The 24,934-nt window shown below is 64.5% G+C and overlaps 3 protein-coding genes across 9 annotated transcripts; 2 read left to right on the top strand and 1 right to left on the bottom strand.

Moving 5' to 3' along the window:
- Positions 1-1,402: 1,402 nt before the first annotated feature.
- On the bottom strand, positions 1,403-8,081 carry FIZ1 (FLT3 interacting zinc finger 1). 3 transcript variants are annotated; one of them, XM_036436398.2, is made up of 3 exons: positions 7,978-8,081; positions 6,044-6,384; positions 1,403-3,517 (listed from the first exon to the last, which is right to left on the bottom strand). In XM_036436398.2, the coding sequence occupies exons 2-3, from the start codon at positions 6,344-6,346 to the stop codon at positions 2,339-2,341; spliced, it is 1,482 nt and encodes a 493-aa protein (XP_036292291.1). In that variant the 5' UTR covers positions 6,347-6,384; positions 7,978-8,081; the 3' UTR covers positions 1,403-2,338. The 3 variants fall into 3 exon arrangements, with proteins under 3 accessions (XP_036292291.1, XP_036292290.1, XP_045437132.1); XM_036436397.2 differs by lacking the exon at positions 7,978-8,081 and adding an exon at positions 7,440-7,558; XM_045581176.1 differs by lacking the exon at positions 7,978-8,081 and adding an exon at positions 6,666-7,053 and having other exon boundaries at positions 6,044-6,552.
- On the top strand, positions 7,326-10,787 carry ZNF524 (zinc finger protein 524). Of its 4 annotated transcripts, none has more exons than XM_036436401.1 (2): positions 7,326-7,343; positions 9,659-10,787. In XM_036436401.1, exon 2 carries the CDS (start codon positions 9,698-9,700, stop codon positions 10,532-10,534), a length of 837 nt encoding a protein of 278 aa, XP_036292294.1. In that variant the 5' UTR covers positions 7,326-7,343; positions 9,659-9,697; the 3' UTR covers positions 10,535-10,787. The 4 variants fall into 4 exon arrangements, with proteins under 4 accessions (XP_036292294.1, XP_045437135.1, XP_045437133.1 ...); XM_045581179.1 differs by lacking the exon at positions 7,326-7,343 and adding an exon at positions 7,509-7,610; XM_045581177.1 differs by lacking the exon at positions 7,326-7,343 and adding an exon at positions 7,703-7,990.
- Positions 10,788-13,163: 2,376 nt separating this feature from the next.
- Positions 13,164-21,761, top strand: ZNF865 (zinc finger protein 865). Of its 2 annotated transcripts, none has more exons than XM_045581175.1 (2): positions 13,164-13,372; positions 18,404-21,761. In XM_045581175.1, exon 2 carries the CDS (start codon positions 18,429-18,431, stop codon positions 21,627-21,629), a length of 3,201 nt encoding a protein of 1,066 aa, XP_045437131.1. In that variant the 5' UTR covers positions 13,164-13,372; positions 18,404-18,428; the 3' UTR covers positions 21,630-21,761. The 2 variants fall into 2 exon arrangements, with proteins under 2 accessions (XP_045437131.1, XP_036292289.1); XM_036436396.2 differs by having other exon boundaries at positions 13,164-13,374; positions 18,407-21,761.
- Positions 21,762-24,934: the final 3,173 nt, after the last annotated feature.

Here is a 24,934-nt window from a genome sequence, read left to right as displayed (position 1 = left end):
GGAGTGGCCGGACCCCGGCTTACCTCCTCTCCTTTCTCCCGCCTCCCTCCTCTGGGCTCCGGCCCCTCCTGGGCCCACCTGTTCCTCCTGGCCGCTCCCTCCTCATCCTCTGGCCTAAGCTCAGACGCCACCTCTGTAGGGACGCGGGCTCACCCCAGCCACCTCCCGCAGGTCCTTCAGAGTGCTCACCGCTCTCTGGACGTGCCTTCCCCCTTTCCTACTCTTTCCTACACCTGCCCCGTTCTAGACCCCTGGTCAGCAAACTCCTTAGCCAACAGAGCCGAATGCCAACATCACAACGATTGACATGTCTTTGGAGAGCCAACTTTTTAAAAACTTAAACGCCTTCTAATGCCAATTCAACATAGACTCGCCCAGGCCGAGGTGTTTTGTGGAAGAGCCACATTCAAGGGGCCATAAGGAGCCGCCTGTGGCTCTTGAGCCGCGGTTTGCCGACCACGGGCTAGACCATCAAGCCCACGGTTGTTGAGTTCACTGTTGGGTCCCCGGAGGGGTCACAGGGCCTGGCATGCAGTGGGCACCCAGACAGGAGGGTACCACCCTCACACCAGGAGGCTGGCCGAAGGGCCGCCCGTTCAGAGATGGATCCTCACCTGAGGTGGAGAAAGCCTCTGAGATGCTAACGGGGCATAAGGGGACGGGGCCTCACCTCCTGGAAGGGACGCATCCCCAAGGTGACAGTTTGGGCCTCAGGGGGCATGTCCTATGGCAGTGTTTCCCCAACTTCTCTCATGATGAGAATCACCCGGTGGAGTTGTTAAACTACAGATTCCTGAATCCCAACTAAGAAGTGCTAAACTAGAATTTTGGGGAACATATAGGTAAAAGTGTATACTTAACTTAGTGCTCTGTCTTAGCATACAATTTTACCTATAGGTTCCCAAAAATTCTAGGTTAGCACTTCTTAGTTGGGATTCAGGAATCTGTAGTTTAACTCCACCGGGTGATTCTCATCATGAGAGAAGTTTGGGAAACACTGGCCTACGGGATTGATGGCTTCAAAGGGCCTGCCTGGCCCTAGCTGGTTTGGCTCAGTGGATAGAGCATCAGTCTGCTGCAGACTGAAAGGTCCCGAGTTCAATTCCGGTCAAGGGCACACGCCTGGGTTGCAGGCTTGACCCCCCAATCATGCAGGAGGCAGCCAATCAATGATTCTCATCATTTATGTTTCTCTCTCTCTCCCTCTCTGAAATCAATAAAAATATAAAGGGGGGGGGGGGCGTGTCCATCTGTGGAGGAACATCATGTCTGAGGGGTGGCAGGGTTCCTTGTAATTGACAGAACCAAGCACTCCACACCCTTCGCGCTGAGGGGCCTGGTCTAAGTCAGCGGGGTGGAACCCCACGCCCTGGAGCCAAGGCTCAGACAATGAAGCAGCGCGGACAGACAGGAGGACGAGGTTTATTGGGGTCTCAGAGACACAGAGGACTGGGAGGAGGGGGTGAGGTCGAGGCTCATGGGGAGCACCCCCTGGCCAGCCCCCCCTTCCCCTTGGGGTCGGGAGGCACACAGAGACAGACAGACACACCGACAGAGATGGGAAGACCGACAGTGCCAGAACGGAGTGGGAGGAGACCCCGGGGTCCGCCGGCCCCGCTCGGGGGAGCTGGCGGGATGGGAATGACGCAGAAGAGGGGGGCGTGTCTGCGGGGTTCGCTGTGAAGAGGGGGCGCGGGCCACCGCAGGGCCAGCCCGTTCCAGTGGACAGGAGGCCGCACTTCCGGCCCAGTCCATCCTACTGGGCGGGAGGGGGGGTGCCCAACCGGCCTAATCTAGTGTTGGGGGGCTAGGGGAGGCCACGAGGGCTGGCCCATTCCGCAGTCGGATGGGAATGCAACGGGGAAGGCAGGTCCTGGCTGTATTGTCACCTGGGGCACCGGTGATTGTGTGTGTGTGTGGGGGTGCATTTGGAGGGACCCAGGGGGAGATTCCAGGGGCACGGTCCCCCCATCACCCCCACATTCTCCAGACCAAGGTCTTTGGGAATGATGGCTCTCAGGGAAGGGGGCAGGCTTCCCTTGGGGAGAGGGGGTGCCCATCTCTTATCCGGGCCCTCGAGGTGCCAAGTCCGTGTGGAGGCCCAGCTCTCATTCCTAGGTCTCCCCAGCCCGGTTGATTTGGGGGTGCCCAGCTCGGATTCCAGGGAGGTCGGTCCCCAAGCTCAGGGATCCCCATAGACGCTCCCCCTCCCCCCAGCTCGGGGCCTATAAGGGTTTCTGGTGGCTCCATCTCTCTCTCCAGCCAGTGGCCCCCCTTTATCTGGGGTTGGGGGCCCCCTCGCCCCCCGGGGACCCCGAGTCCGGCCCCGCCGGGGCGGTCAGTCCATGCCGCGGTGCAGCTTCAGGTGGCGGGACAGGTTGCTGAGCGTGATGAAGCCCTTGCCGCACACGTGGCAGGGGAAGGGCCGCTCGGCGCCGTGCAGCAGCCGGTGGCGCTTGAGGTAGCACTCGTGGCGGAAGAACTTGCCGCACTCGAGGCACGGGAACGGCTTCTCGCCCGTGTGCACCAGCACGTGGCGCTCCAGGTCGCGGGGCGAGCGGAACAGCTTCTCGCACTCGGAGCACCCGAAGATCTTCTTGCTGTTGCGCGCGGGGCCGGCCGCGGGCTCCCCGGGGGGCGCGGGGTCCCCTTCGGAGACCCCGGCCCCCGCCTCCTCCGCCCCGCCGCCCCCGCCCTCGCCGTGGCTGGCCCGCCGGTGCTCCTCCAGGGCCGCCAGCGCCGCGTACAGCGCCCCGCAGTGGCCGCAGCCGTAGGTGGCCGGGCCCGAGTGCGCGTCCAGGTGGCCGGCCAGCGCGGCGGCCGAGGCGAAGAAGGTCCCGCAGTCGCACTGGTACAGGGTGTCCTCCGAGGGCTCCGCCGGCGCGGGGGCCTCCCCGCCGCCCTCCCCGGGGTGCAGTCCCCCCAGATCGCCGCCCAGGAGCAGCCCGCCGTCCCAGGCCGGCCGCGCGCCGCCGGCCTCCGCGCGCCCCTCGCCGGGGGGCCCCGCAGCCCCCGCCGCCGCGGCCCAGGCCTGCGCGGGGGGCGCGCCCGGGCCCTGCAGGTCGTGCGTGAGCTTGTGCCGCTCCAGCAGCGCCGGCGCGTTGAAGTCGCGCTCGCAGCGCGGGCACTTGAAGGGCTTCACGTCGGTGTGCGCCGCCCAGTGCGCCGCCAGCTCGCGGCCGTGGTCGAAGCGCCGCGCGCACGCCCCGCACGCGAACGGGGGCAGCGAGGCCGCCGCGGCCGCGGCCGCCTCGGCCAGGCCCCAGCCGCCCGCGCCCACGCCGTCCGCGGCCTCCCCGCCGCCCGCGCCCCCGCACACGGAGCAGGGCCCCACGTTGCAGCAGGCGGCGCAGGGCGCGCCCAGGGCGGGCAGGCCGGGCCCCGGGAGGCCGGGCTGCAGCGGGGCCGGGAGCACCCCGCGGTGCTGGCGCTTGAGGTGGCGGCCCAGGCTGGAGCGGGAGGAGAAGCGGAGTTCGCAGACCAGGCAGCAGTAGGGCTTCTCTCCGGTGTGCACGACCTGGAGGGCGGAGAGGGGGCGCGGGGTCAGGGCCGGGGGCTTCCCTGGCCTCTGTCCCTCCAGCCTGTGGGGGGAACGGGGCCGCATACAAACCCTAAACCCCACAAGCCCGCCCGGCAAAGGCCTGCCTGGTGGCCTCACACACTCAGAGGCCCGGATGGAGGCCTTACACACTTAGAGGTGGATGGATGCTCTATCCACTGAGCCAGACTGGCTAGGGCCTGCCTTCTCTCTCTCTCTCTCTTTTAAAATATATTTTATTGATTTTTTTTTTTTTTTCGGAGAGGAAGGTATAGGGATAGAGAGCTAGAAACATCGACGAGAAAAACATCAATCAGCTGCCTCCTGCACCCCCCCTCCCCCCCACTGGGGATGTGCCCGCAACCAGGTGCATGCCCCTGACTGGAATCGAACCTGGGACCTTTCAGTCCGTAGGCCGACGCTCTATCTACTGAGCCACACCGGTTAGGGCTTGCCTTCTCTTTTGATTGTAACAAGATGCGAAACTGACGCTCCCTGGAGCCTTTTCTCAGCCGCTGAGCTTGTGCTTCCGGGAATTGCTGGCAGTTGCCTTAAACTCACAAACCTTCTCTCCAGGTGTGAATGTTTCTCAGATGGACAAGCCTTGGACCTTTGCGGGTGCTGCTCCCTGATGCTGGGGTAAGCTCCCTTCCAGGGCCCCCACCTCTTACTGAGCTCCCACGAGCCTCCCATTCTGGGGGAGAGGCTGCGCACCCACCGGGAAGCTGAGCACTGCCGGGCCCGGGTTCAAATCCCAGCCCCGCCTTCCACGCTGAAATGGTGCACAAGCGACGGCCTCTGAACCAAAATCCCATGAACTACGTCTACCCCCTAAACCTGTGGATTGAGGGCGGGACGGGGGGGAGGGGTGTGTTCCTAGCCTCCGAGGATAACAGGTGGCTCTTTTCCTGTAAATGCCCTAGGCAGTGGTCGGCAAACCGAGGCTCACGAGCCACATGCGCCTCGAGAACCGCGGTTTGCTGCTCTGTTGACTAATGAGTTTGTCGACCGCTGACCTAGACTCTCGATTCCAATAGTTACAGGCTGTTGCTGTTCCTTGTGATTAAGCCCCTAACCCAGTGGTTGGCAAACTCATTAGTCAACAGAGCGGCAAGCCGCAGCTCTTGAGGCGCATGTGGCTCGAGAGCCGCAGTTTGCCGACCACTGCTCTAGGACAAGCATGTCAAACTCACAGTCTGTGGGCCACACACAGCCCACAACCAATATTGTTGCAGCCCAGTCAACGTCAGAAACATTTTAATAAAAATTTCGGCCCTAACAAGTTTGGGTCAGTGGATAGAGCGTTGGCCTATGGACGGAAGGATCCTAGGTTCGATTCTGGCCAAGGGCACATGCCCAGATTGTAGGGGTGCAGGAGGCAGCCGATCAATGGTTCTCTCATCATTGACATTTCTATCTCTCCCTCTCCCTTCCTCTCTGAAGTCAATGGGGAAATATATATATATATATATTTTAAATTTCATAACAATTTTTACAATATCCTGTTATACATCATCCTGTATAATAAAAGGCTAATATGCAAATCGACCCAACAGCAGAACTGGTTGCGATGACATGCCCTGACCACCAGGGGGCAGATGCTCAACACAGGAGCTGCCCCCTGGTGCTCAGTGTGCTCCCACAGGGAGAGCCCTGCTCAGGTGGAAGCTGGGGTCGTGTCTGTTGAGCACAGCCGTGGTGGGACCCTCTTGAACCTCCGCAATAGGGCTCCCGGGAGCAGGCCCAAACCATCAGACGGACATCCCCTGAGGGCTCCCTGATTGTGTGAAAGCATAGGCCAGGCTGAGGGACCCCCTCTCCGAGGGCACAAATTCCGTGCACCAGGCCTGTCGTTATTAATATTGATCTACAAGGTTCACTAATGACTGATGACTATCATCGTGTGGCATTCATGTCCCTTACACGCAGGCAGCAAATATTTTAGCAGCCGATTGCCACAATATAGTCTTGTACCAACATGTCTGGTGTGCACAAGGGAAAATATTTTGCTTTCGGGGAACAAGAAAAATAGGTCTATTTGCGTGGTGCTTATGAATCTGTGCCGTTCGTTATTCAGTGTCTGGTGAGTTCGTGTTCAAGAAAAAAAAATTCACTTTTATTAAAATGTTCTATTACTTTATGTGGACGATGACCCATTTATTTCAGCCCTTCGCACTCAGCGTGTCTCTATCAAAAGAAAGCTATGCTTCTATGAAAATGGAAGCTTGTGTTGTTGTTTTTTGGCCACTTACACCTTGTTGGAGGTGGAGGTGGGGTGGGGAGGATGGCCAGGGGATGGATGAGAAGAGGAAGTTGTAGGATGAATGTTCGCCTCCGATCCAGTGGGGACTGAAAGGAACGCAGGGGCGTTTTGCCTGGCCAGGGCGCTTGGACCAGAGGGAGGGAGAAAAGGAAAGTTTTCTCTGGTGCCCAGCGTGGGGCCGGGGCTCCAAGGCCAGGGGGCGGGGGCGGGAGGGACGCAGCCGGCCAGCCCGCAGGACTCACCTGGTGGTGCAGCAGGCCGGTGGAGTCCCGGAAGCCCTTGGGGCAGGCGGAGCAGCGGTAGGGCCGCTCGCCCGTGTGCGAGCGCAGGTGGTTGGCCAGGTTGAAGCTGTGCTTGAAGCCCTTGCCACAGCGCGGGCACGCGTGGGGCTTGAGCGCCGTGTGGCGCGCGAAGTGGCGCCGCAGGTCCGAGCGGTAGCGGAAGCTCTTGCCGCACTCGCTGCAGTGGAACGGCACGCGGGGGGCCGGGGCCTGGGCCTGGGCCGGGGCGGGGCCGGGGGGCGCGGGCAGCGGGGCGTCATCCATGGTGGTGAGGCCTGAGGACAGTGGTGCGTGGGGACTCTCTGGAGCAGTGGAGACATGGAGGGTGGATGAGCGAGGCACCTCCCCATTAGTCCTCCCCCAGCGGGCTCTGGAGCCTCACAGACCTGTCACTGTCCCCTGGGAGCCACGCCCACACTGTCCACGCCCACTCTTTAAGCCCCACCCACTTCCCCTAGAAACCCTTCTCCCTCTCATCTGCCAATCTTCCTAACCCTTCCAAGTAGCCTCTACTCCACTGAGTGCTTTTAAGTCTCACCCCCTCTTTGCAAAAAACTCCTATTGCCCTCTAAGCCCCGCCCACTGTGGCTAAGCCCCGCCCACCAACGCTCAGGTACCGCCCACTGCCTCATATCCCCGCCCACTGTTCCAGGACCCTCTTCCATTCCTTGACAAGCCCCGCCCACTCCCCTGTGAGCTCCTCCCACTCTTCTTTGAGGAATAGTCCTGGGGCCTGGGGGAGGGGAACAACTGAAACTTTTTTTTGTGAAACTTTTTGCTTGCTATCTCCACGAAGGCTCCCCAAATGGCACTCCTAAACCCCACTTTCTCTAAGACACACCCCGGGAACAAACCCCGCCCCCTTTGCTCTAAGCTCCTCCCACCTCCACATGGCGCCTCATTTCCCACTCAGCCCCCATCAGGACCCTCCAACCAGCCCACTAAACCACGCCCCTTTATAAACCCCGCCTCTTTACCGGAGCCCCTCCCACCCGCAACCCAGCTCCCTCCCCAAGCCCCGCCCACCCGCCTACAAGCCCCGCCCACAGGACACCTCCCGGCCGGTTGCCCCGCCCCCGCCGCCATCAGGCCCCGCCCCTCCGCGCCCCGCCGCCTGCGGGCCGGCCCCCCTCCCCAGTCCCCTCCACGCCCCCGGCCGGCAGACCTGGTCTTTGTGCCCCTCCCCCCGCCCCCAAAAGGTGCGGGGCCCGGGGCGCCCGGGGCGGGGGCGAGTCCGGGGGCGGGAGCACCCCCCGGCCGGGTGAGTGCACCTCGCAGCGGCGGCGCGGGCTCGGGAGCCCTGGGGCGGCCCCGGGAGGCCGGGAGCGTCAGTGGGCTTTCCTCTTTAATTACTTACACCTCCCTCTGGGCGCCGACATTTTGGGCAGCGGGGGCAGCGTCACTTCCACCCGGGGGGCCCCTCGACTTCCGCCTCGGCGCCCTGCTCCCCGCACTCCCCCGCCCGCCGCCCGCCCCTCTCCCTCGCCCGCTCCCGTCCCTCTCCGGCGCCGGCAGGGCGGGAAGCCAGGTAGGCGCCATCTTGGGTGAGGGCAGCGGAGGGGCGGGGTTGGGTGACCCTGCGCCATGCAGACTGAGGGCAGCGCGGGCCGCCGGCGGTGGCGGCGCGCACGGGCCCGGTGTGCAGCCCGGCCCCGCCTGCGCCACGTGTCGGGTGCATCGGGGGGAACGAGGCCCCGGTCCGCCGGGCGCGGTGCGGAGGGAGGGGGAGCCGAGCGCGGGCCCCTCTGGCCCTGCGCCCGCGGGAGGCGCTGAAGCGGGCCAGGCGCCATGTTAGTTGCGGGAAGGAGCAGCCATCTTCCCGCTCCTCATCCTCCGGGTCCCCGCGTCTCACGGGGCCCCGGGCCGGGCCGTGTGCGGGCGGGGAGGGTCTCTACCTGGCTGCCCTGTGTGCGGGGGTGGCCGCCCGCCCGGGGCCCGCGAGGGCGCGGGGAGGGCCTGGCGCGGGCGCGGGCGACCCTTTGTTCCCTCCGGCCGCGGGTCCGACCCGGGGGGAGGGGGCGGGGGCGGGGCCTCCGGGCCGCTGCGTGGGCGGGGCCGCCGCGCGCGCGCGCCGTCCGGGGACGGGCCCCCTCGCCCCCGCCCCTTCCCACGCGTCGGCCTGGTCGCCCCCCGCGCGCGCACTCCCGCGAGCCCCCCGGGCGGCATGCAAATGAGGTACCCGAGGGGGGGGCGGGGGCGGGAGCGCGGGGAGGGGGGAGGGGGCCGCGCGCGCCGGGAGCGCGCCCCCCACACCTGCTCCCGCTCCCGCGCTCGGGGCGGCGTGCGCCCGGCGGAGCCCGCGGGCCGGGCGCGCGCGCGCAGACCCCCGTCCTGGCGGCCTCGCCGGCTGCTCATTGGCCGGCCCCGCGGCTCGCCCGTCCCTCTCGTGTCCCCCACCCTCGCCCGCGCGCTCGGGGGGTGGGGCTGGCGCTGGGCGAGGGTCGGGACACCACCCCACCCCAAAAGGCAGCGGTTGTCCTCCAGTTCCCCTCGCCGGAGCGCACCGCGTGCTTCTGGGGAAGCGGTCGCCCCGCCGTCGCCGTAGGTGCGCCTGTCCCCAGGGGTCACAGTGACACCTGCTCCTAACTGCACCTGTGCTTCCCCCCCTGCCCCCCGCCCTCCACTTCGGGGCACCCCCCAGCTCTGCTGCTGCTGCTGCTATTGTGTCCTTCCTATGTGCCAGCGGACAGCCCTGGTGTATCCATGTCCCAGGACCAGCGGACCCCACGGTGTCCCCTCGGCCCCGAGTCCCTTTCTCCTCACTCCCGGGCTGGGCCATGGTGTCCGAGTCCTTGGCCCGGCCACTTCCTAGCAGAGGGAGCTCGGCAGCTGACGTGGCTCTCCTGCCCGGGTTTCCCCATTTGCCAAGCCAGGGTGCTGGTGACCTTCTCAGAGGGCTCATGCCTCCTGGGGCTCGGTGCTCGGTGCTCCGTGTCCTGAGCAGTCGCTGTGAATCGTCCTCGCGGCGTGCCCCGGGGGGCGGCGGCACTCCGTCCTCCTTTGCAGAAGGCCTGACGGGGACTCAGGAAAGTGTGCGCCTGGCCCAGAGCCACACACAGAGTGACAGACTCAGGAGTCAGACCCAGAACCTCAGCCTCGGAGACTAGACTCCAGTGCGTTTCCTTCCTCACCCGCTGCTCGGGGTCAGCCTTCACCGGGGAGGTCTCCTCCGGTCAAGAGCGCGGACGGAAACACCCGAGGCCTCGGTATTGGCGTTGGCGGGGCGCTCCGCTCTGAGGATCACAGACCCGGCTGTTCCCTCAGTTGGACACTCTCCTCCCTTGAAGATTTTTTCTTTTTTTTTTTTGGCTCGAATTGACCTTGAACTTCGTGACCTATGGCAGGGGTGAGGGAGGCCTGGGGCACAGGTATGGGGCAGGGGCAGTGGCTGTTGACCCGACCCGCTGGCACAGAGTTACCCTGTCCTCTTCCCAGTGTGGCGACCACTGCGCATCCCGGTGAATGTCAGCCATGCGGGGTCTCCAGACCCAGACAGAGGGGATGGGCGAGCTCTCGGGGAACCCGGGGCGCCCCACACCTACCCTGCACTGACGGCTGCCCCCTTTCTCCCCATAGCCCGGCTCCGGTGCCCAGACCCAGGTCCTCCTCTGCTCCATGGACACCCCCAGCCCAGACCCGTTGCCTTCGCCTTTGCCCGGGGAGGAAGAGAAACCTCTGGCCTTACCACCTTCCGTCCCCCGGGACTGCCCGGGGGAGCGCCCCAGAGGGCCCGCCTCCTCCAATCAGAGGCTCAAGGCCTGCCCCCCTCGCAAGCGGGGCCGCCCCCCCAAGTCAGGGCAGGAGCCCCCGCTGGCGCCCGGGGTGACCGCCCCCGCGGCGGCGGCGGCGGCGGCGGGCGATGGCAGCGGCCTGCTGCTGATCGACGATCAGGGGGTGCCCTACACCGTCTCCGAGGGGGCCGTGGCCGACGGCCCCGTGGGCTCGGGCCCCAGGAAGACCCCGCACTTCTGCCCCGTGTGCCTGCGGGCCTTCCCCTACCTCTCGGACCTGGAGCGCCACAGCATCTCGCACTCGGAGCTGAAGCCGCACGAGTGCAAGGACTGCGGCAAGACCTTCAAGCGCTCCAGCCACCTGCGGCGCCACTGCAACATCCACACCGGCCTGCGGCCCTTCCGCTGCCAGCTGTGCCCCCGCCGCTTCCGCGAGGCGGGCGAGCTGGCGCACCACCACCGCGTGCACTCCGGGGAGCGGCCCTACCAGTGCCCCATCTGCCGCATGCGCTTCACAGAGGCCAACTCGCTCCGGCGCCATGCCAGGCGCAAGCACCCCGAGACCATGGGGCCCCCCGCGTCTCCCCCAGAACTGGGGCCTGAGCTATCGTGGGACCATGAGGGCATCCTGGCCACAGAAAGGGCCGAGGTGGAGGAAGAGGAAGAGGAGGAGGAGGAGGAGGAGGAGAAAGAGGGGCCGGAGGGAAAGGAGCTGGCCTGACCCGCACCCCCCTCCAGGGTTAGTGCTGGGGGTCCAGCCGGTGCTGCGCCTGGGCAGTGGGCCCGCACACCCGCCCGTCTGGTGCCATTCTTATTGCGGGAGGGGGTTGCGAGTGAGGACCTCAACTTCCGGTGGGCCCTGCCGCCTCCGGCTGCCTTCTCCCGGACTTGCAGGCCTGTGGACGCAGGGGCCACAGAAATAAACGGCTGCCCCTGGCTCCCCCTGTGTGTTCAGTGATGCTGCGAGGCCCGGCCTCCCTCTGCTTCTCTCTTTTCCTCTCAGAGGAAGGCAGAGGGGGAGAGACAGGGTCGGCTGCCTCCTTCACGGCTCTCCTGGGATCAACCCCGACACCCAGGCCTGTGACCTGGCCGGAAATGGAACCAGCGGCCTCTGGGTGTGGGGAGCGGAGCCACACCGGCCAGGGCTGCTCCTCCTCCCTCTTCAGATGCCCTCTGCCCTGCGCCGCCCAGGGGAGTGCGTGGGGCTTGGGAGGGCTCCGTGTCACGTGCCTTGAACTTGGTCATAGAGAAGGAGCTTGGCGGCAGCCCTTGTCGCCTCTCCCTCTGCCAGCAGACCCCAACGCACCCCTAAATATCCGCTCTCAGTAAAACATGGAACCTGTGCAGACCAGGCTGCAGGCCCTCCCTCCCCCCGTCCAGCCAGATCCCTGGAAACTTGGCAGCCACCACTTTGCCCATCTCTCTCTCTCTCTCTCTCTCTCTCTCTCTCTCTCTCTCTCTCGCTCAATATTTTATTGATATTTTATTTTTAAAAATATATTTTATTGAAAGTCAGAAACATCGATGAGAGAGAAACATCGACCAGCTGCCTCCTGCACCCCCCACCCCCACCGGGAATGTGCCTGCAACCAAGGTACATGGCCTTGACATGAATCGAACCCAGGACCCTTCAGTCCGTAGGCCAACTCACTATCCACTGAGCCACACCACCGGTTTCGGCTACTTTGCCCCATCTCTTTTCCCTGGCCGGGTTTGGAAGGGAAAACTGAGTTGATGGTAGTGGTTAGGACTGACAGGTTCGCTAGGTAAGGGGGTGTGGCCTGGAGGGGTGGGGACTGGGCAGGCCGGTGAGAACTGGGTGGGGCTTAGGAGCCGGCTATAGGAGCTGGGGTGGTGCTCAGGCTGTGGGCAGTGAGTGAGAGGATCTAGAGTTAGGGTTAGGGTTTAGCTGAGAGAGGGTTTTCAGGGGGAAACTAGGAGAGCAAGGTGTGTGTGTGTGGGGGGCAGTGGGTGTGACTGCTGTTCAGGCCAAGGGGACAGGGGGAACCTAAGAGGAGTGACTGAGGGAGTCCCCGAGAGAGGGGGGAGAGGTTTGCCACGCAGGAGACAAAAGCCAGAGAGTCCAGCGGATTAAAAGGGGGAGGTTTTAATCTGAGCTCCTGGGCAAAATTCGCTGGTCTTAGGGTGAGCCAGGGAAGTTCTCGCCAAAAGGGGGCGTCAGTACTTCTATACGGCTGTTTAGTGGTGAGAGGGCCGAGGGCAGGGAGGTGTGGAATTTTCTCCTCGGGCCAGGGGTCTGGGAAGGCACCAGTTCTCTCTGTCACCATCTACCTTGCAGAAGCATGCATGGGCTCTAGACTTCCCCCTCCTGCCTCGACTTACCTAACAAGGGAGACCTTAGTAGGATGGGCCAGTAGAACCGGCGTAGCTGCGGGGCAGGGCTGAGTCAGGGGCGAGGTTCGCAGAAATATGTAAGTGCGGCGAAGCTGTGGCCCTGACTTCGGCCTGCATCGGGACTACCTGCAGGGTGTTTCCTTTTATTCGTTAGTAGAATCATAGTTGACATACACTCAGTAGTGCCGGGTCCACAACAGCAGCGCGGTATTTCTATATACATTATGAAGTGCTCAGGATAAGTAGTTGCCACCTGGCACCATACAAAGCCATCCCGGTGGCACTGACTGTGTTCCCTGTTCTGTACCTGACCTCGCTGTGACTTATGTGTTTTACAACCGGAAGTCCCCGCGCCCGGGGTTTCTGGCTCAGAGCTTCTGGAGCAGGGGGCCTGAGCTTCCCATTTCTAACCGTTTCCCGGGTGATGCCGCCACTGCTGCTGCTGGTCTTGGGGCCAGCGCCTGCGAACCACTGGTTTAAAGGAATGCTTTAGGAAAGACGGGAAGCACAAAGATCGCATTGAAATTGCGAGAGAGATGGAGTTTATATGCTAGGGGCTGGTGGGCGGGGCTTAAGTAGGGGCGTGATTTGGCCTAATGAGCCATGAGGGCGGAGCTTAGGAGGAGGAGGTGGGCTTCAAAGAGCAGGGTCTTGGAGGTGGGGATGCACTGGAGGAAATTAGGGGGACCAAGGCAAGGAGGACCCATTTTGAGACGTCGGGGGACTTCTAATAATTAAGCCCTAAAAAAAAAAAAAAAAAAAAAAAAAAAAAAATAGTTCGGGGGCGGGGCTTAAGCGTGAGATTTGCGCGGTGGGCGTGGCTTAACCCAATGACCGGAGATGTGGGCGGGGCCCTAGGTAGCGGGCGCTCCCGGCGCAGGCGCACTGGCTCAGGTCGCTCACCGGAAGTGGGCTAGGCTTCCCCGGCCTGCGCCCCCGCGCTCCGCCCCCCAGGCCGGCGCGCAGGCGCACTTCCCTCTCCCGGCCGCCGCCGCTGCCGCCTCTTTTAGCTCCTCGACGCCGACGCCGGCGCCTCCGAGGCGAACGCGACTTCCGTTTCCGGGCGGACGGGCGGGCGGGCGGCGCGGGGCTGCCGGGGAGGGGGGGAGGAGGCGGCACTTCCGGTCAGGCCCTCGGGTCTCCCCAGAGCAGCGGCGCCTCCTCCGCCTCCTCGGCCTCCTCCCGGCGGAGACCCCCGGCGCCGGTGAGTGACGGGGCGCGTGGCCGGGAGGCCCGGGGACAGCGGGGGCGGGGGGCCCCGCCCAGGCCCGTTCTGGTCCTCAGAACGTCCCCATCAGTGCCGCCCGCGCGGGGCCCTCGCCGGGGGCCCCCCCAGAAGAGCACCCACCTATCTGCCTCATTGACGCTCCTACGTAGGACGGCGGCCAAAGCGCCCTCTTTCGTGCCGCTCCCCAAAAACTGCTTCTCCCAGGATTCCTTCTGCGTAGCCCCCCGGCACTGCCCCCGCCAGGACAGCCCCCCCAAATGCCACCAGCGTCGCCTTCCCCGCGCAGACCAGCTGCCCCTGAGCCTTTCTTCAGCAGACCCTATAGGTTGCCACCCAGGAGGGTTGCATTTGTGCTTCATAACGGAATGCCCCCCGTTACCTCCGCCCCCACCCGCAGCTCCCCAAACTCCTCACCACCCTCGCCCGGCGCCCCCTTGGCTGGTGTAAAAATACCCTCTGTTCTGATCGGCAGCCAAGAATGCTTTTTTTATCTTTTGCACCGCCCTCCCCAGTCTTTCCCCGGGAAAATACCCCTTTCAGCACCCCAGACCCTCTCTAATTGAACAGCTCCCTCTAGGGGTGTGCTCTCGCACCCTCAGCCTCTCCCTCTTCAGGTGGGCAGAGCCCGGCTCCCACCCATCCCTCTCCTGGGCCGGTCTGTGATGGGTCCTTGTCCCGCAGGGAGCGCCCCAAAGGGGAGGGGGTCGTCTTGAGCTGTCCCCTCTCAGCCAGCTCCTACTCCGTCCTCCTGGACCCCCTGGAGGGCGCCTCCAGTCTCCCCAGACATCCGTTCACTCCATCCTCCTCGAACGGATGTGCTGTTCTGGCTCCCATGCAGCTGCGCAGGAGGGGGCGCAGCCCTCCTCTCTGTCGCTTTTACTGTCCAGTTGAGACAGATCAAAAACAAGTAGCCAGCGTGATCGGTCGTCCAGCCTGCTCGCTGAGAGCCTGGTAGCTACTTGCGAGCGGCAGCCTGCATGAGCGGAGCTCACTTTGCCGGCAAAGCTTGGGGGGAGGCGGGGCGGGTTGTTGTAGGCAGAGGGAAGAGAAGCCGAAGTTCCGAGCTGGCGTGATGGTGGGGAGTGGGGGAGTAGCCGGAGGGGCCCCGGAGGTGGGAGTGAGGGGCGAGGATGTGTGATGTTAGAGGGCTGTGGAGGTGAGCGCGTTGTGATCCGTTATTCGGCCTTTGTCCGCTCTGCCAAGCCCAGAATGCATTTCGCTGGTCTGTTCCACCGCTGTTTAATAAGCACCTACTGCATGCACGCGGGGTATGTAGCAGAGAACAAACTAGACAGGACCCCTTGTCCTCATGGGGTGCCTGTGCTGGTTCATGGGGTAGCCCAGTGGTCGGCAAACTCATTCGTCCACAGAGCCAAATATCAACAGGACAACGATTGAAATTTCTTTTGAGAGCCAATTTTTTTTAAAGCTTACACTATATAGGTAGGTACATTATTATTAACTTAATTGGGGTACTCCTCAGCTGACCTTCGCTAAAAACTCAAGGGGCCAAAGAGCTCTTCCACAAAATACCACGTGCGGGTGCGCGTGTACAGTGTGATTGAAACTTCATGGCCCATGCGCAGAAGTCTCGGGTTTTGGCCTGGGCGAGTCTATTTTGAAGAAGTAGCGTTAGAACACTCAAAGGGTGGTTTGCTGACCACTGCTCTAAAGGACTTAGACATGTACTTGGTATGTAGAGAGCTCTCCTTCAGTGTCATGTGCTTCTAGATGTTACCATTATCGTTATTAACAGACTAGAGGCCCGATGCATGAAGATTCCTGCAGGAATGGGCCTTCCTTACCCTGGTTGCCCATAGCGCCTCCTCCTGGCCCAGAGCCGAGCCATCTTTCCACCTTCGGAAGCTGCGCACAAGCCCAAAGCAGCTGGGGTGGTGTGGAACATTGCCATGGAAACAACACAAGCATCCCGCCCTGCCCCCAGCCACTGGGCACCTGTATATGCAAATCAACATGCCATCTTTGTTGAGTTAATTTGCATACTCACTCCTGATTGGCTGGTGGGCGTCACGAATGTATGGTCAATTAGAATGTTACTCTTTTCTTAGGTAGACTAGTATGTTGTCCTAAGGCAGCTTGTGGCAGGGGAGTGGCCCACGGGTCTTGGCATCAACAAGACTTGGAATCCACACCTGGTTTCCCCTTTACTGGCTATCTGACTATGGAACACAACCGCCCCTTTCCTCAGTTTCCCCACTTGTAAAGTGGGACCTGAAATGGCATGGGACTGTGGTGATCTATCCAGGTGATGGTTCCTGTCCATCTGGTCAAACAATAAACATGAGCTGTGTGACTGTGACTCTGGTTGCCATGGAACTACTGCCGCTTGAGAACCTTCCCTCCTCATCCCTCTGCAGGAAACCCTCCCCTGAGAAAGTCACCGACGTGCCCTAGCCGGTTTGGCTCAGTGGATAGAGTGTCAGCCGCAGACCCGAGGGTCCGGGTTCAGTTCCGGGCAAGGGCATGTACTTAGGTTGTAGGCTGGATCCTCGGCCCTGGTCGGGAGAGTGCAGGAGGCAACCAATCGATGTGACCCTCTCACATCGATGCTTCTCTCTGTGTGTGTCTCTCCCCCTCCTTTCCACCTCTCAAAAAATTGATGGGAAAATATCACTGGGTGAGGATTAACAACATAAATAAGGCTCCATGGAAAAGAGGAAGGAAGGAAGGAAGGAAGGAAAGAAGGAAGGGAGGAAGGAAGGAAGGAAGGAAGGAAGGAAACTCTTGTGTGCCCTGAAAGGGGAAATGTGTCTTCTTTCCCAGGAATAATCATGAGCCTCATCAGTTCTGTCCCCCAGAAACACCCCCTGCTCCTCTCGGACCCGCAACCCTTCAGCATCTGCCCACCTGCCCTCAGGACACCACCATCCCTTGATTCCTTCTCCTGGGGGCCCACCTCAGTGTCAGCTCAGATGCTGCTAAATGTCCCCCTCCCTGTATGAGGGGATTCTGGTCACCTTGGTCTCATCCTTTCACTCATTCAACAAATACGAATCCATATACAGGCATTTACAGCTATACATTTACCTCTGAGCACGGCTTTAGCTGCATCCCCTAAGTATGTTGGGTTTCCATGCCTCTAACTTCCCTGGTGATTTCGTCATGGGCCCACTGGTGACTGAGGAGGGTGCTGTTTCATTCCCCCACACCAGCAGATATGTATGGAGCGCCCACACTGTGCCAGGTGCCAGGCACAGTGGCGAACAAGGCAGGCCAGTCCTAGCTGTTAGGTGTGAAGGCCAGACAGGAAGTAGGCACAGTAAATCGGTGGCAGAGACCACGATGATAAAATGCCATGGGACAAGGGGCTAGAAAGCAGGTGCTGAGGTGGAGGTGACTTCAGAGCAGAGACCTGACAGGCAGGAGCGAGTCTTGAGGTATGGGACAGAGGGCCCAGGCTCACCCCATCAGTTCTGTCTGCTCAGGATGGTGCCCACCTCTCTCTCCCACATAATGCAGAGAACACCCGCACATAAGGGCTCTCCCCCCACCCCCGTGCCACCCCTAACTTCCTCCGCCTCAGGAACCAACCCTCCTGGAGTGATCTTGGACAAGCCATTTGACCTGTCTAGGCCTTGTCTTCTCATTGGTCCGGTGGGGACAGCCGGGGTCCCTGTGTCACAGTCCTGGAGAGGTGTGGGGGTTCGGAGAGGTCCCCTGCACCACCTGCTCAGAAGGGGGGGGGCTGCAGGAAGTTAGTACGGCACTCTGATGGAGGTGAGTCTGCAGGCTTCTTCCCCACGACCCCTCCCCTCTCGGCCCCCTCTCCCCGCAGCTTCCTCCGCGCCCACCTGCCGCCACGCCAGCCCTGTCTCCCCGCTGAGGGTCCGCCCGGGCTTCTGCTCCCAGCCAGGCCCGCCTTTGCTCCTCCCGGGGATGAGCCCAGCCGAGCCAGAGTGTGAAGGACATGGGATGCTGGGTCTCCTCCAGGGACACCCGGAGCTGGCGGCTAAAAATACCGCCTCCGGGGGTGCGGGCGGAGGAGATGCTCACCTTTCACCTGCGGGGAGGGCCAGCGGGTGGGTGGATGGATGGATGGATGGCAGGCCCTGCCCTTGGCTGGCCCGCTGACTCCTGCCTACCTCGGGCTAAGGCTCAGAGCCAGGCCCTGGCGCAGGTGGTCCAGGTGGTGGAGAAGCTGGGAGGTGCCCAGAGAATGGCCGCCACCCAGAGGGGGCTGGAAGGGCTTCTCTGAGCAGCGGCCTCAGGCCCCGCCCAGGTGAGGGACGTCACTGACGTGCGAACAGCTCCGGGGCCTTGTGCGCCCTGCCAATCAGTGCCGGGTCAGCCCCCTGACGCCGCCCCCCCACCCCCACCCGCGCACTCTAGGGGCCCAGCCCCTTCAGAAGTGGGGAGAATGGGGAGCAGGTGGGAGGTGAACCCTCTCCTGCTGTGTTCCCCAGGCCACGCTGCCCTCCCTCCCTGCCAGCCCCGTGTCTCAACACTCTCATCCCACTTTCCTGGCTTGTGAGACTCTGTCCCACCAGTAGGACGGTGCTGACGGTACTGCCTCCCAGTTACCCGGATCGGGGACTGGGACCCGCCGTGAGCGGCCTGAGGCTGTTAGTTCCCGGAGGCGGGGCTGTGCTTTGTCACCTCACTTGCGGGTGAGGACAGCCAGGCACAGAGAGGTTCAGGAACGGCCCGTGGTCACACAGCCCAGGTTGGCACCCCCTTCGCCACTCTGATAGTAACGATGGTTATGATTGGTTAGATCCTGGGGGCCAGAGGACAGAGGACAGGCCGGGCGGGCGGGGACAGAGCAGAGGGGACTGAGGCCGGAGGTGCTGGAGGATTGGGGTCTGGGCAGGAGAGAACGTGGGGCCTGTCGAAGCACCGGGGGGACAGGGTGTGGGGGACGGAGAGGGGCGTGAGGTTGCGGAGAAGATGGGGTGGGAGCCAGCCTCAGTGCACACGCCCCTTTGCGGGCGGGGACCCCGCGCCTGCCCGCCCGCTCACTCGCTCAGCCGCTCCCTTTCTCCGCAGGGCCCGGCGTCCCACACCCGCTGACATGGAGGCGAACGCGGCGGGCGGCGGCGCGGGGGGCGGCGGCCTCGGGGGCGAGGACGGGGTGCACTTCCAGAGCTACCCCTTCGACTTCCTGGAGTTCCTCAACCACCAGCGCTTCGAGCCCATGGAGCTGTACGGGGAGCACGCCAAGGCGGTGGCCGCGCTGCCCTGCACCCCGGGGCCCCCGCCGCAGCCCCCGCCGCAGCCCCCGCCGCCCCAGTACGACTACCCGCCGCAGGCCGCCTTCAAGCCCAAGGCCGAGACGCCGTCCTCCTCCTCGTCCTCCTCGTCCTCCTCCTCGTCCTCCTCCTCCTCCGCCGCCTCCCAAGCCAAGAAGCCTGACCCACCCCTGCCGCCCGCCTTTGGGGCGCCCCCGCCCCCGCTCTTCGACGCCGCCTTCCCCGCCCCGCAGTGGGGCATCGTGGACCTCTCGGGGCACCAGCACCTGTTTGGGAACCTGAAACGGGGAGGACCCGCATCGGGGCCCGGGGTGGCGCCCGGCCTGGCAGCCGCCACGGGGACCCCTGGGCCGCTCCCCGCGCCGGCCCAGACGCCGCCCGGGCCCGTGGCCGGGGCACCCTGCGACCCCTCCAAAGACGACAAGGGCTACTTCCGGCGGCTCAAGTACCTGATGGAGCGGCGCTTCCCGTGCGGCGTGTGCCAGAAGTCCTTCAAGCAGTCCTCGCACCTGGTGCAGCACATGCTGGTGCACTCGGGCGAGCGGCCCTACGAGTGCGGCGTCTGCGGCCGCACCTACAACCACGTCTCCAGCCTCATCCGCCACCGCCGCTGCCACAAGGACGCCCCGCCCGTCGCCGGGGTCCCCCCGCAGCCCGGGGTGGCCCTGCCGCCGCTGGGCCTGCCCGCTCCCGCCGCCGCCGCCGCCGCCGCCGGGGTCCCCCCCTCGCTCCCTGCGGGCCCCCCGCCCACGCCCGCCGCCCCTACCGCCCCCTCCGCTGCCGCCTCCGTGGACGGAACCGCGGTCCCAGGCGCCCAGGCCGGCGTGGGGGCGCCCCCTCCGCCTCCCCCTCCGGCGGGCAGCGGCGGCGAGGGCCCGTTCGCCTGCCCGCTGTGCTGGAAGGTCTTCAAGAAGCCCAGCCACCTGCACCAGCACCAGATCATCCACACCGGGGAGAAGCCCTTCTCCTGCTCCGTGTGCAGCAAGAGCTTCAACCGCCGCGAGAGCCTCAAGCGCCACGTGAAGACGCACTCGGCCGACCTGCTGCGCCTGCCCTGCGGCGTGTGCGGCAAGGCCTTCCGCGACGCCGCCTACCTGCTCAAGCACCAGGCGGCGCACGCGGGCGCCGCGGGGCCCCGGCCCGTGTACCCCTGCGACCTGTGCGGCAAGTCCTACTCGGCGCCGCAGAGCCTGCTCCGTCACAAGGCCGCGCACGCACCTCCTGGCGCCCCTGGCGCGGGGCCCGAGGCGCCCAAGGACGCGGCGGCGGGGGCGGTGGCCGCTGCCGTGTCGCAGCCCGCGCCCCCCTTCCCCCCGGGCCCCTACCTGCTGCCCCCCGACGCGCCCGCCACGGACACGGAGAAGGCGGCGGCGGCGGCGGCCGCCGTGGTGTACGGGGCGGTGCCCGTGCCGCTGCTGGGCGCGCACCCTCTGCTGCTGGGCGCGGGCACCGGCGGCGCGGCGGGCACGGCCGCCGGCGGCCCCGGGAAGACCTTCTGCTGCGGCATCTGCGGGCGCGGCTTCGGCCGCCGCGAGACCCTGAAGCGCCACGAGCGCATCCACACCGGCGAGAAGCCGCACCAGTGCCCCGTGTGCGGGAAGCGCTTCCGCGAGTCCTTCCACCTGAGCAAGCACCACGTGGTGCACACGCGCGAGCGCCCCTACAAGTGCGAGCTGTGCGGCAAGGTGTTCGGCTACCCGCAGAGCCTGACCCGCCACCGCCAGGTGCACCGGCTGCAGCTGCCCTGCGCCCTGGCCGGGGCCGCCGGCCTCCCCGGCCCCCAGGGCGCGCCGGGCGCCTGTGGCCCGGGCTCCGCGGGCGCGGGGGCTGCCGAGGCCCTGAGCTACGCCTGCTCCGACTGCGGCGAGCACTTCCCCGACCTCTTCCACGTCATGAGCCACAAGGAAGCCCACATGACGGAGAAGCCCTACGGCTGCGACGCCTGCGGCAAGACGTTCGGCTTCATCGAGAACCTCATGTGGCACAAGCTGGTGCACCAGGCCGCCCCCGAGCGCCTGCTCCCGCCCGCGGCCGGCGGCCAGCAGCCCGCCGACGGCTCGGGCGGCGCCGCCGAGGCGGCCAGCATGCTGGACAACGGGCTGGCCGGGGAGGTGGGGGCGGCGGTGGCGGCGCTGGCTGGGGTATCCGGGGGCGAGGACGCCGGCAGCACGGCGGGGGCCGGGGGCGCGGGCGGCGCCAGCTCCGGCCCCGAGCGCTTCAGCTGCGCCACCTGCGGCCAGAGCTTCAAGCACTTCCTGGGCCTGGTCACCCACAAGTACGTGCACCTCGTGCGCCGGACCCTGGGCTGCGGGCTGTGCGGCCAGAGCTTCGCGGGCGCCTACGACCTGCTCCTGCACCGGCGCAGCCACCGGCAGAAGCGCGGCTTCCGCTGCCCGGTGTGCGGCAAGCGCTTCTGGGAGGCGGCCCTGCTCATGCGCCACCAGCGCTGCCACACGGAGCAGCGGCCCTACCGGTGCGGCGTGTGCGGCCGCGGCTTCCTGCGCTCCTGGTACCTGCGGCAGCACCGCGTGGTGCACACGGGCGAGCGGGCCTTCAAGTGCGGCGTGTGCGCCAAGCGCTTCGCGCAGTCGTCCAGCCTGGCGGAGCACCGGCGGCTGCACGCCGTGGCGCGGCCGCAGCGCTGCGGGGCCTGCGGCAAGACCTTCCGCTACCGCTCCAACCTGCTGGAGCACCAGCGCCTGCACCTGGGCGAGCGCGCCTACCGCTGCGAGCACTGCGGCAAGGGCTTCTTCTACCTGAGCTCCGTGCTGCGCCACCAGCGCGCGCACGAGCCGCCGCGGCCCGAGCTGCGCTGCCCCGCCTGCCTCAAGGCCTTCAAGGACCCTGGCTACTTCCGCAAGCACCTGGCGGCCCACCAGGGCGGCAGGCCCTTCCGCTGCTCCTCCTGCGGCGAGGGCTTCGCCAACACCTACGGCCTCAAGAAGCACCGCCTGGCGCACAAGGCCGAGGGCCTGGCGGGGCCGGGAGCGGGGGCCGGCGCCCTGGCCGGGAAGGAGGCCTGACCCCCTGGGGGGCTTCCCAGTTGCCGCTGCGCTCCGATGGACCTGTCCAGGCGCGTCCCGCCCCGGCCGCCGGTCAGACGGCCGCCTCCTTCGCGCTGTCTCTCCCGCCAACCTTCGGGACTTCAGGCAGCCCGGCCCGCTGTGCAAAGCCTGGGCCGAGTCACTCCCACCCGGCCCCCTCCGACCCCCCTCCCGTCCCGTCTGACCCTGAACTTGATCCCCCGTCTGACCCGTTTTGTAACCCCCAGCAGCCGCCTAGCGGCGCTCTGTCCCCCACGAGCTCCGGTGGAGACCGGCAGGACCTCCCCGCCCCGCCGTGGTTTCCGGCTGGACAGTGGGATGTGAGCGGAGCGGGGCGGGCACCAGGGGGCCGGGTGCCCTTTCGGGTTGTGGGGAGGGGGGCGGGGCGGCAGACACGGCTTGTACAGAGCAGAGACAATAAACGTATCACGGGGCGGCGGAGTCCTTCCTCACCGGGAGCCGGGGCTCCGGGTTCGGGTTCGGTGCTGTGCGAGGGAAGGGTGAGCTCACCTGCTTCCCTGGGCCTCTGACTCTCCCACGTCCTTAACCTCGCCCCGCGCCCTCTGCCTCTCCTCGCCCCCTGAGGTTATGGAGGGATTCCCACATCCAGGACGGGTAAGGCGCCCTCGGGAAGTGCCAGCTCCTTCTCCTCCAGGCGCCGTGGCATCTGTTCTCAGCCAGCAGCGCCTGAAGCCCCTTCCGCCGCCTCGCCAGAACCAGCCCCTTGACCCCGGGAGAGACAGGAGGGACGTCCTGGCCGCCGCGGTGGGCTCTGGCCCGGGACGGAGCCACAGGCTGCTCAGGCGCCTGCCTCTCCAGGACAGTTTGGGGGCGTTCCTTCCAACGCCCTTCACGGCCCTTGTCCGGGTTCTCAGGGGAGTGGGAGGCGTGCAACGTGGTTTCCCCTTTGTCTGGGAGGAGGCTGAGGCCCTCGAGGAGGGGGCTCCAAGGACGGCCGGCGGGGTCCCCCCAGCTGGCCCTGCAGCCCCACGCGCCTCCGTGTGGGACGAAGACAAAGCCGGTTGGGGGCACTGCCTGCCTGGGGGCGAGTCTAGTTTGACCTCCCTGCCCCTCCACACACACACACACACACACTGGAAGGGACCACCATGCTGTGATGCCACACGCACACACACATATACACACACTGGAAGGGACCACCATGCTGTGATGCCACATGCACGCACACACACACACACGCACACACACATATACACGCACTGGAAGGGACCACCATGCTGTGATGCCGGAGATCCAGTGTCCTAGTCTCAGCAGTCACCGGGTGTGGAGCAGCACACTGACACAGACACGGGCTGGGGGGCACGGAGTCACCTGACCAGACTCCAGGGCCAACCCAGCTTCTGGGCGGAGAAAGCGGCTCGTGAGCCACTACAGGAAGCCAGGTGCCACGGGGCAAGGATGCCAGGGGCGGGGTTGGCGTGTCTGGCCAAACCTCGCCATCCCGGAGAGCTTCACACAGTCTAGGTCACGTGGGAGAGTTGGGGTGTGGGAAGGTGATCCCAAGGAGCTGGATGATCCCAGACTCGGAGCTGGCCAGTGCCGCCTGGTCCACGCCCCTGACACATTCTGGTTAGCCTGTGCGTGAGAACAAAACCAAAACCAGCCCCAAGGTGTGGCTCAGCGGCTGAGCATTCATCAGTTCGATTCCCCATCAGGGCACATGCTGGGGTTGTGGGCTCGGTCCAGGAGGCAGCCGATCCATGATTCTCATCATTGATGTTTCTCTCTCTCCCTCTCCCTTCCTTTCTGAAATCAGTAAAAGTAGATTGAAAACAAAGAAAAATGCCCAAGAATGTGAATGTGATTACCAGCATCTGAAAATGAAAACCGTTTACATCGTATGAGCTGCTGGACAATGGAGATGGCGCCGGCCCAGCCTGCCTCCCTCAGAGCGTGGGAGCTGTGCTTACTGGGGCCCCCATTTTCCATCTGTCACTGGCCCCCATGTCCCCAACCCCAACTCTGAGCCCCTGTGCCCATCTCCGTATTCTCCCCTGAGACCCACTGCCCTCATCCCCTCCGCCCCAGAGGCACCCAGGCTTCCGGTCCCTTCTCAGAGCCGCTGCGGGTGGGAGACGGTAGGATCTGCAGGAGGCACCGGCTGTGGGATAGAGAGTGGAGGCAGGGCCCCCAGGCCAGGCCTCACTGGCTTGGTCTTCGAGCAGTGATGGTGCAAAGGTGCATTCAGGTCCCGAAGGAATGCCACTGGCTGGGGACCAGGAGGTCGGAAAGGGATTAGGTAGCGGATGAGGGCGAAGGCTCAGGCGACAGGCCCAGGCTTCCGCCCAGGCATCAGGAGAGGAAGTGCAGGCATTGCTTTGGGGGAACGGAAAGTGGGGTTCACGTTATGACGGGGCACCTCCTCTCTCCTGGGGAGCGCTGGGGGAGCAGGAGTATGAGCAAACCCAGGCTCCCCTTCCTTTCTACTGATCACAGGGCCCCTCCGTTTGCCAGCACCCCTGGGCCTGCTCCCATGGCCGCACCCACACCGCTCTGGTAGCCAGACGCCGTCCACGTCCACCCCGCCCTGAGGAGGTTTGGGGAAAGGGGCGCAGCAGTCCCCAGTTGGTGGCAGTACCATGGCATGGCCCCTGGACCCCCGCCCCCCTCCGTCCCCCGAACAGACAATCCAAACACAGGACCGACCTGGAGCGACCCTTCCAAAAGCCCTTTAATAGGATCGGACTGGAGGCCACCCGCCTCCCTCACTCAAATCCTCTCCTCGCCCGGCTCTGACGGCTCAGCTGCCACGCGCAGGCCATCCGAGGGCCTGGGGGCAGCTGGGGGCCAGGCTGTCAGCTGTTGGCTTCAGGTCCGGAGCGGCGATTAGAGACCCCTGAGGCATTCCGTAGAGCTGGGTGGGGTGGGCTGAGACACACCTTAGGAGCTGGGTTTGAGGGGGCGTTGGCCGCCTGGATCTCAGTTGTCCCAGAAGAGAAGTCTGGTGCGTTAAGGGGGGTCGCCATGGGAACAGGGACAGCAGCTCTTGCAGCCGAGATCCTTACGATCAGTTGGACGGTCAGGCTGAACTTCGGAGGCTCAAATGCTCTAGTCCACATGTGTCAAACACAAGGCCCGCGGGCCAAATCCGTCCCGCCAGGCCTTGCAATGTGGCCCGCACCGCGCTGTCATCACTGCACTCCGCTGCGTTTCCATCACAATGACAGTTTATGACTGTTCAGTAAACCATTCGGCCCGCGATTTAGGCTGGATTTTAGATTTTGGCCCCTTCTCTGATTGAGTTCGACACCCCTACTCTAGTC

The sequence above is a fragment of the Pipistrellus kuhlii genome, unplaced genomic scaffold (genome assembly GCF_014108245.1).
Source record: "Pipistrellus kuhlii isolate mPipKuh1 unplaced genomic scaffold, mPipKuh1.p scaffold_m20_p_136, whole genome shotgun sequence".
Taxonomy (NCBI): domain Eukaryota; kingdom Metazoa; phylum Chordata; class Mammalia; order Chiroptera; family Vespertilionidae; genus Pipistrellus; species Pipistrellus kuhlii.
The sequence above is the reverse complement of the archived record's forward strand: the minus strand, read 5'-3'. Positions and strand labels throughout refer to the sequence as shown.

Excerpts from the sequence above, each read along its gene's own strand:
- ZNF865 (XM_045581175.1), top strand. The coding sequence starts at position 18,429 with ATGGAGGCGAACGCGGCGGGCGGCGGCGCGGGGGGCGGCGGCCTCGGG.
- ZNF524 (XM_045581177.1), top strand. The coding sequence starts at position 7,871 with ATGTTAGTTGCGGGAAGGAGCAGCCATCTTCCCGCTCCTCATCCTCCG. Across the intron at positions 7,991-9,658 it reads TCTCTACCTGGCTGCCCTGT|CCCGGCTCCGGTGCCCAGAC; the intron begins GTGCGGGGGTGG and ends TTCTCCCCATAG.
- FIZ1 (XM_036436398.2), bottom strand. The coding sequence starts at position 6,346 with ATGGATGACGCCCCGCTGCCCGCGCCCCCCGGCCCCGCCCCGGCCCAG. Across the intron at positions 3,518-6,043 it reads CCGGCCTGCTGCACCACCAG|GTCGTGCACACCGGAGAGAA; the intron begins GTGAGTCCTGCG and ends TCCGCCCTCCAG.